The 10,578-nt window shown below is 38.2% G+C and overlaps 1 protein-coding gene across 1 annotated transcript; it reads left to right on the top strand.

Annotated features, from left to right (window-relative positions):
- The first annotated feature begins 495 nt into the window (after positions 1–495).
- On the top strand, positions 496–1,431 carry LOC142172400 (uncharacterized). The gene has a single exon (XM_075236006.1). It carries the CDS (start codon positions 496–498, stop codon positions 1,429–1,431), a length of 936 nt encoding a protein of 311 aa, XP_075092107.1.
- The last annotated feature ends 9,147 nt before the right edge of the window (positions 1,432–10,578 follow it).

The following is a 10,578-nucleotide window of genomic DNA, read 5'->3' as shown; positions in this document are numbered from 1 at the left end:
GGGATTTATCACCCACAGCTAGTGCTAAAGGAGGTAAGAAAACTAAGAAGAATTAGAGTAAAGATCTACCACACCTTCAAGAATAATGTCAAGGAGGACAACTTCTCTATCTAAATAATGACGATCAAAATATTATTATGGAACATAAGGTATGTTAATACACAACAGGCCTTTTCTAGGGTGATCAACATGAATAGGGAGCATAATTTTTGTGTAGTTGCATTGATGGAGCCTTTTCAAAAGAAGGGACTCATTGATAGATATAGAAGGAGGTTGAATATGGAGACTGCTTATGCAAATATTAATGGGCAAATATGGTTGTTCTTCGATGCAGTGGTGGAATGGGAATTAGTGGAGGATACTGAGCAACAGGTGACTGTGAAAGTGTTTCACCATGACCTAGGGCAGCACATGATGATGACATTTGTTTATGCAAAATATTCAGTAATGGAGAGGTTGGAATTGTGAGATCACTTGTATTACTTAGCAAATGATATGGAATTACCATGGTTGGTAGGAGAGGATTTCAATGTGGTATTGCATGAAGATGAGAAAATAGGGGGACTTCAAGTACACCCTCCTGAATATGAGAATTTTGCATTTTGTGTAAACTTTTGTGGTTTGTTTGAGCAAGGGTACAAAGGAAGTCTATTTACATGGTGGAATGAGAGATCCAATTCTGAGTGTATATTCAAGAGATTGGATTGGATTTTTGTGAATTTGCCATTTCAGAACATGTTGCCAACTATTGAAGTTGCACATCTAATCAGAACTGGATCAGATCATGCACCATTGCTAATGACATGTGGGATACAGACAACCAATTTTGTCAAGCCCTTTAGGTTCTTGAACTTTTGGACAAAGCATGCTACATTTATGGATGTGGTGAGGCAGAATTGGGAAGCTAATTTCATAGGGGATCCGTTTTTGATGTTCAAGCAGAATATCAAGAGGGTGAAGGCAGCACTTTCAAAATGGAGTAGGGTAACATTTGGTGATATCTTCAAGCAATTGGCTATTTTGGAGGAAATTGTTATGGTGAAGGAGATGTTGTTTGAAGAAGAGCCTATAACTGAGAATAGGATTGTGCTTCAAAAGGCTCAATCTGAATTGAAGAAATACTTGAGTATTGATGAGCAGTATTGGAAGCAAAAAGTTGGGATGACTTGGTTTGCTGAAGGAGATAAGAATACAAATTTCTTTCACAATCATGTTAATGGCAAAAGAAAGAAATTGCAACTGAAGAGGATCAAAAGTGGCAGTGGGGTATGGATTGAAGACCAGGAGAAATTGGCTACAGCTGCAGTGGACTTCTATCAAAAACAGTTCACAAATGAAGGTGATGCTTCTGAATTTTCCTTGCTCGATAATGTACCTTCAATGGTCACTATGGATCAGAATTTTGAACTTAGCAGATTGCTAACAATTTAAGAAGTAAGGGCAACAATTTTTGAGCTTAGTGGGGAGAGTGCTAGTGGTCCTGATGGATTCACTGGCCTATTTTATCAAACATGATGGGATGTTATTGGTGCTGATATATACAACATGGTGCTACACTTCTATGGAGGAGCTGCATTGCGTAAATCCATCACTCACACCAATCTAGTGTTACTGCCCAAGAAACCTAGAGTTGAGACCTTCTTTGACTTAAGACCTATTAGTTTGAGAAACTTCATTAATAAGGTCTTGTCTAGGGTGTTACATGACAAATTGGAGAGTTTTCTACCATCTCTAATATCTCCTAATCAATCCGGATTTGTAAAGGGTAGGAGTATGTTTGAGAACATCTTATTGACTCAAGAAATTGTCACTGAGATAAGGTTAAGGGGAAAGCCAACTAATGTGGTGATCAAGATTGATATGGCTAAGGCCTATGATAGGGTTTCATGGAAGTACTTATTGCATGTGCTAAGGAAGATGGGATTTTCTGAGCATTTCATCAACATGGTGTGGAACTTTATGTCAAATAACTGGTATTCAGTATTGGTGAATGGGCAGTCCTCAGGGTTCTTTAAGTCTACAAGGGGTGTGAAACAAGGGGATCCTCTATCTCTAGCATTGTTCATTCTGTCAGCTGAGGTACTTTTTAGGTCATTGAATAAGCTCTTTGAAGACAAGTCATTTGTGGGATTTGGAATGCCTAAGTGGTCTGATCCTTTAAACCACTTGGCATATGCTGATGATACGATAATATTTGCATCTATTCATCCTCCCTCCTTTAGCAAGATTATGGTAGTGTTGGGGAACTATGAGAAGATATCAGGTCAGATGATTAACAAAGATAAGAGTTCATACTACATGCATTCAAAGGTTGCTAATGGATTGTTTCAGGCAGTTGGAGCTATTACGGGATTTGCAAGAGGTAAATTCCCCTTCACATATCTAGGGTGTCCTATTTTTTACACTAGAAGGAGGAAGGACTATTATGAGGATCTTATCAAGAAGGTGAAGGCTAAATTGCATTCATGGAAAGGAAAGCTGATGTCATTTGGAGAAAAGGCAACACTCATTTCTAGTGTGTTGCAAAGTATGCCAGTTCACATGTTATCAATCCTTGATCCACCAAAAAACATCCTGGAGCATCTACATAAAACGTTTGCTAGGTTCTTTTGGAGCACAAAGGAACAAGGGAGAAGCAGACACTAGGCTTCATGGCAAAATCTTTGCCTTCCTAAAGAGGAAGGGGGCCTAGGTTTTAGGTCCTTACATGATATCTCAAGGGCACTGTTTGCTAAACTATGGTGGAGGTTTAGGACCACAAAATTTTTGTGGTCTAATTTCATGTGGAATAAGTATTGCAAGAAGGGCTACCAACAGTGGTGTATTTTAGGGGAGGGTCTTACGTTTGGAGACAAATGCTGAATGCTAGGGAAGAAGTAGAACATGAGATCGTATGGGAATTGAAGAGTGGAACCACTAATATTTGGCATGAAAATTGGACTGGATTGGGTGCACTTTATCACGTATTACCTGAAGACTTTCCAATCAATGAAGATCTCCAGGAGGTGGCAGAACTGCGGCAAGGGGAAGCATGAGATGATCAGCTGCTAGATCAAACTTTCAATGAGGAAATTGCACAACATATAAGGCTAAATGTGCATTATGAAGGTAGTGAGGGATATTGGGATAGGCCATACTAGATGCCAACTCCTTCAGTCAAGTTCAGTGTTAGCAGTGCTTGGCAAATATTAAGGCATAAGGCTAATCCTAATCAGAAATTCAAGTTAATGTGGATTAAGTTTGCCATTCAAGATGTCCTTCTTCTTGTGAAGATTGTTGAGGCAGAAAATAGCTACTGATGATATGTAGAGGAGGCAAGGGCAAATGGTGATGTCTAGGTGTTGGTGTTATCAGCAGCCCCAAGAGGAATCCATTGAGCATATATTTGTCACAAGTCCTACTGCCTCTAAGGTATGGAACTTGTTCATGGGGGCTGCTAGAATTACTGTGCAATTGATTCAATTGAAGCAGATCATAAAGCATTGGTGGTATGCTTAGTGTTGTCCAAAATTAAAGCCACTATTTCAAGCAGTACCAGCTATCATCACTCGGGAGCTTTGGAAGAGAAGAAATATAGGTAAACATAGGGGTTCAGTGTCCACATATAGGGTGATTCATGAGATAAATAGGACATTGTATCAACTGGCAAGGGTGAGGTATACTTGGATGCCTAGTACTCCTTTGTTATAGCCAGACATGATTCAATACTTTGAAGGATATAAACCTATATTGATCACTACAAGAGTAACATGGCAACTTCCTTTTCATGGTTGGTACAAATGTAATACTGATGGAGCCTCAAAGGGCAATCCTGGACCTAGCTCCCTAGGCTTTTGTGTGAGGGATGATGAAGGTGATGTGGTGTATGCTAGGGCAGTAGACCTGGGAGTGACAACTAATATGGTAGCTGAAGCTAAGGCTATTCTTCAAGGGTTGGAATACTGTGTGGAGCATGATCTTCACCCTCTCATATTGGAGACTGATTCATTGGTGATGAAGAAGGCAATAGAAGGGGAATGAGATCCTCCTTGGGTAATTGCACAGGATGTGAAGAAAATTATAGAGATGAAGGACAACTTCAATGTGATCTTTCAACATGTGTTCAGAGAAGGCAACACAATGCTGGATTTTATAGCTAACATTGTGTTTTCTTTTGCAGGTACATCTGAGTTTCATTCATTCTCTGAACTGCCTAGTGCAGGGAGGAGGTTGATCAATCTAGACAAATCTCAATCACCTAAACTTAGGGTTAGGATAGCAAATAGAAGAACCCCAGACTGATGGCTTCACAGAATTGGACTCTGCACAAACCAGCATGTTTCTTTGTCTCATTCAGTATTCTATTAAGGTACTTTCCAATGGTATTAGCATGGTCCCATGCTCATTCCGAGGGTGCTTTGATAGTGTACAGAAAAAATACGATAAACAGGTGTGGGATGATACAATTTATCCTACTTCTGATATGTCCAAATGCTAAGGAAAATGCTGAACCCATCATATGGTATTTCTGGAGATTGTTGAATCATTTCTCAGTGGTAGCATGCTTTCATGCTCAATGTAAGGATGGTTTAGCAGTGTTTAGAATGATTTCTACATTAAAGGTTCTAGTAGGGAAGGATCTGTGCTTACAAGATCACAAAAAGGCACAGTTTCAAAGCCTGGGCTTTGCCTTGCAAAGCCTGCTTAAAGCCAACTCATTCCTGGCTTTTGTCTTGCAAAGCCGGCCTAAAGCCAGCTTATGCCTGGCTTTTGCCTTGAAAAGCCTGGCTTTTGCCTTGTAAAGCCTGCCTAAAGCCAGCTCAAGCCTGGCTTTTGCCCTGCAAAGCCTGCCTAAAGCCAGCTCAAGCCTGGCTTTTGCCTTGCAAAGCCTGCCTAAAGCCAGGCTCCTCTTCTACACATTAATTTTGATGAGTGAGCACATGATTAATACTTGGACAAAATCATTCCACTGCATATATCATATAGTAGCTACACTTGGAAGACTATGATGGCTTCAACTCTGTGGTGGAGATGTTTGGAATTCATTTTAGCCTATGGACAGTATACCCTGGAGCATGATGAGAGCTTGATAGGTGCTGCTTGGTATTTGCCAATGATAATTGGATTCATATACACTGATAGGAGAAGGAAGCATTCAACTTATTATGTTGTAATAGCTAGTTCATTAGATTTTAGCTTTTCTATCTTTTTAATAGCTAGTAGCTTCATACAACTTCTATTTTGGTTTGGACATCTTGTAAGTTTTGGACCTATTTTGGGATTTTATTCATATATTAGCCACTAGGCAAGTGCTGCCGAGTGGTATAGTTGCTTAAAAACAATATAATGCTAGGATATTTATAATTTGAATTAATTTAAAAAATAATTTAAGTAAATATCACTCAAAAACATTATTGATAAATTTAGAAAAATAAAAATTTAAATAGTAGACAAAGATTTGATACTATTTCGATGAATTCAGTGCTAAATGTCATCACTATAACATGTCCAATTTGAATTTTTAGGACAAAACTCCAATAAAAAATTTAAAATTATTTTAACACCCTCTAGGAATTCCTTTCAACCAAAAGGGAGGGAATTTGGATATATTATCGAAATGACTAGCTCCATCTATAAATCTTTTGCATCAAAGTCGAATAATTTCGGAATTTAATATAAAAAGGCCCTTTTAACTCAGTGGTAGAGTAACACCATGGTGAGGCATAAGTCATCGGTTCAAATCCGATAAAAGGCTTTGTAAAACTCCAATCTAATATTTTTCATGAGCCAAATCCCACTATAGGCCATGATGGCGCTCAACGTCGCCGTTAGGCAAGCCAACTATGAACTATCACATTAATTATTCATTTTATTACTTTTAAAATCATAAGTTTTTATTAAATAGAGAAAATTTGATCATACTGAGTAACAGAAGAATTTCGTACAGGTACAACTATTATTTGAACGAAGTGAAAAAATGCGATATTTAAAATCACGGATACACATAATGCTAGTAAGATATAAAATAAAAGGAGACAATATTGGAGCAAAACCATTAACATCAACTAGAATATCCAAAAATTCTGTGTCACAAGTGCATGAGCGTCTATTAAAGCGTTCCATGATAATAACACAATATATGTCTGGAATACAAAATAGACAGGATAAGGTAAATAAATAAGATGGAGACTCTGTGGGTTGCGACACGTAGCATGAAGTGCAGCTCACCAAGAAGTCCCCTCGGTAACTGCGCCTACGCGCCAAGATGACTATCCAATGAACCTGTTAGATCCTGCACATATAGTGCAGAAGAGTAGCATAAGTACGTAAATCAACACGTACCTAGTAAGTATCTAGCCTAACCCCGAAGAAATAGTGATGAGGGGTCGACATCGATACTTACTAGTAGTCCAATTAATAAAATGTACATGAATATTAGGTAAGCATGAAATACCACATAACTAATAAAGTAAGAGGTAATAACTAAGTGATCCCTTAAAAAAATAACTATTTAAAATTTTCCAAATATCACGTGCTAATCTCAACAAGCAAGGGCCAACATGTAGTTATGAATTTTTGAGTCATGAAAGACATATCTAGTACAATCGGACTCCGAGTGACAACACGCACGAGTTATGCCGAGGTCATACGGCCCAATCCATAATAATCGTGTACATACACTACTGTGCTATATATATATATATATATATATATATATATATATATATATATATATATATATATATATATATATATATATATATATATATATATATATATATATATATATATATATATATATATATATATATATATATATATATATATATATATATATATATATATATTCTTCGGATTTGCGAATTATGTATTTACAACTTCAAGGCGAGCCCATAAAAGAATATAAATTCTCATTAATGATTAACAGTCATCCAAATCTCTAGATAATGAAGCTCGATTACATAATCTATTTACTTATTAATTCAAGCAATTTAAACTAGCAATTTGGGCTCAAATAGTTCAAGTAATGGCATAATGAACGCCTACGTCTACCCGGACATAACATGAATCAAGTTACATACGGACCCTCGTCACCTCGTGCGTACGTAGTCCCCACAACAAGTAGCACATATCAAATATATCACCTATGGGGGTAGTTTCCCCCACACAGGGTTACACAGAAGACTTACCTAGCTCCGAAGTTAGATAACCGGCTCAAACGCCTCTCTAACTCCTCAAATCGATGTCCATCGATCCGAAACTGGTCAAACAACGTGAAAACTAATAAAAGTATACTCAAACACTCATAATTAATCAATTTATAATAATTTACAACTCCGTTTGGAAAGTCAATCCCAGACTCACGCCTCGGAATCCAACAAAATTTACAAAATTCAAACATCCATTCAACAACGAGTTCAACCATACTGTGATGAACCGATAGATCATCTTATGTTTTAGAACCTAATTCTGCACTTTGAAGCCTTAAATACCTCATTTTAACTTTCCTCAATTTGCGTGCACAGTTCGGGTGTTTTTTCGGAAAGCTTTTATGTTAAAAACTGAGGAAATATGAAAAGTTTGCCTTAAAATCCACTTGAGATGACTTCGGTCAACATTTTGAGCAGACGGACCCGGATTTATATTTTGACAATTCCGATGGGTCCGTATCGTGATTTGGGGTTTGGGCGTATGCCCGAAATTGAATTCGGAAGTCCCTAGCCCGAGTTATCACACTTTGTTGGAATTTGAAAGTTAAAAGCTTAATGTCTTTGAAATGTTTGCCCAATGTTTGACTTTTTGGATATTGGGTTCGTATTTGGTTTCGGAACCTGATATAGGTCCAATACTATATTTATGGCTTGTCTGTCAAATTTGGGGAGAAACAGAATTAGTTTGACGTGATTCGGACATCCGGTTGTTAATATAGCAATTCTAAAGTTTCTTAAAAATTTCATTGATTTTGGTATCCGATTCATAGTTCTAGGTGTTATTTTGGCGATTTGGTCGCGCGAACAAATTCGTATGTTATTTTTAGACTTGTGTGAATATTTAGTTTAGAGCCCCGAGGGCTAGGGTGAGTTTTGGATAGGCTTTAGAGTGGTTTGGACTTAGAAAACTCAATTGGTTCTGCAATTTCTAGTAACTGGTGTATGATCTCGCAATTGCGAGATCAGTGTTTGTATTTGCGAACATTCCCCAATCCTGACAGGCTCGCATTTGCGAGCAAATTATTCACATTTGCGAAGCGTACCTAGGCCAGCATGAGTTTGTATTTGCGATCAAGAGGTCGCAATTGCGGGGAGGCGAGAGTTCGCATTTGCAAAGTGGGGCTGGGGTAGGCTTGGTCGCATTTGTGATCAATTTGCTCGCAAATATGGGGAAGATTAATGTTCGCATTTGCGAATATTTCATCGCAAATGCGATGAATGCAGAGATGTGATGGTCTTCGCAATTGTGATAGACTCTTCGCATTTGCGGGGTTCGCATTTGCGAACCCCAGGTCGCAAATGCGACATCTGCAACTGATCAAAATGGGAGTTAGACGAGATTTTTGTTTATTCTCTCAAATGTTCAAACTTAGAAACCCTAGAGGCGATTTTTCAAAGAACTCTTCTTCCCCAAATTATTGGTAAGTGATTCTAAACTAGTTTCTTTCAATCTTTAATTTCATTTCCTAAGATTTCAACCTAAATTCTTGTGTTTTCATGGTGGGAATTGGGGGGTTTTGGGAAGAATTATGGATTTTTACAAATGGGGTTTTAGACCTCAAATTTAGGTCGGATTCCAAAACAAATTACATAACCGGGCTCGGGGTGAATGGATAATCAGGTTTTGGTCCGAATTTCAGGATTGGACCAAGCGGGCCCGGGAGTTAACTTTTGTTGACTTTTTCAATAATGACCTAAATTGAATCCTTTGCAATCGTGGGTAGTTCCTAAGGCTCAATTTGAATCATTTGGTTGGTAATTTGCTAGATTCTATTGGTTCGGAGGTTTGTTTGTAAGGCAAAGCTGTGATTGGGCTTTGAGTGGACCTTTGGAATGAGGTAAGTATCGTGGTTAACCTTGACTCGAAGGATTAGGACTTGTTTGTCTATTTGCTACATGTTTAGATATTGGGTACACCATATATGTGAGGTGACAAGTACTTATGTGTTGTTGTCAGGTTAAAGCATGCTGGTGGGACCTGTCCCTTGTAATTATTGCTTACTTTGATCGTGTTATCCATGTTTAGACTAGTTATTTATTAAACTGATCATTATTACTGTGTTTATGGGTCTTTGTGATAATTGAGTATTAATTCCAAAGTTGAGATTGGTATTGTGGAAACATTGTTGATGTAAGGCTTGTTCTTGTTGATCCTATCTCCCTATTATTGCTTGTTCATTGTTATGTGCTAAGGGAGAGTGTTAAAGCACAAAGAGTGATGCCGTGCCATATTGTGAGTGTTAAAGCACGAAGGGTGATGTCGTGCCATATTGTGAGTGTTAATTCACAAAGGGTGATGTCGTGCCACGTTATGAGAGTTAATGCACGAAGGGTGATATCGTGCCATATCTATTGATTTAAATTGAGAGTGAGAGTAAAAGCACGAAGGGTGATGCCGTGCAGTATCATTATTTTATTGTGAGGTTGAGAGTAAAAGTACGAAGGGTGATGCCGTGCAATTTTCTTCGTTGTGCTTAATTAATTTACTAGTTGAAGGTATATTAACTGTTTCGGGTTATTATTTCCACTGTATCTCTTATATCTTGTACCCCCTTTAGAATGTCCCCCTCCTAATAGTACATGCTTAGCTGTTATTCGCTGTTACCTTGTACATATACTGTTATCTGCATAGGTTTATTATGTGGGTGTCTTGTCATAGCCTCGTCACTACTTCGTCGAGGTTAGGCCCGACAATTACGAGTACATGGGGTCGGTTGTACTCATACTACACTATGCACTTATTGTGTATATTTTGGTACCGACCCTAGTTGTTCGTGAGGCGTAGTAGCTTGGACTTGCATATGGGACATTTGAGGTAGATCTGCTTGTGTCCGCAAACCGTAGAGCCCCCTTCTATTTTCCTATTTCACTGTTTCTTCTCATTAAGAACAATTGTATTTCTTTCAGACTATGTTTGTAGAAAATCTTAGGAGCTCGTGAGTTATGACTCTAGATCCAATTTGTAGTAGATATTATGGGCATTTATGTTATTCCGCACTCAGTTTTATTTCATTTGGTTCAATTGACTGTATCTATTGAACTGAATAATAATTGACTTAACGGTTCTCTAACGTTGGCTTGCCTAACAAGTGAAATGTTTGGCGCTATCACGATCCCGAAGGTGGGAATTCCGGGTCGTGAGAAGTTGGTATCAGAGCACTAGGTTGCCTAGGTCTCACAAGTCACGAGAAGACTTAGTAGAGTCTGGAGGATCGGTACGGAGACGTCTGTACTTATATTGCAGAGGCTATGAAGTTTAGGAACAAGTTTCATTTCTACTCTTCTCTGTCGTGCAATTTTGTTCTCTCATTGCTAATTGAACTCTTCTACTCTTGTTCTCTCGTAGATGGCTAGAACACGTACCACATCTTCAGCTGAGCAGTAGCCA

This window comes from Nicotiana tabacum, chromosome 18 (genome assembly GCF_000715075.1).
Source record: "Nicotiana tabacum cultivar K326 chromosome 18, ASM71507v2, whole genome shotgun sequence".
NCBI classification, from domain to species: Eukaryota; Viridiplantae; Streptophyta; class Magnoliopsida; order Solanales; family Solanaceae; genus Nicotiana; species Nicotiana tabacum.
Note: the sequence above shows the minus strand (reverse complement) of the source record. Positions and strands in the feature narration are given on the sequence as shown.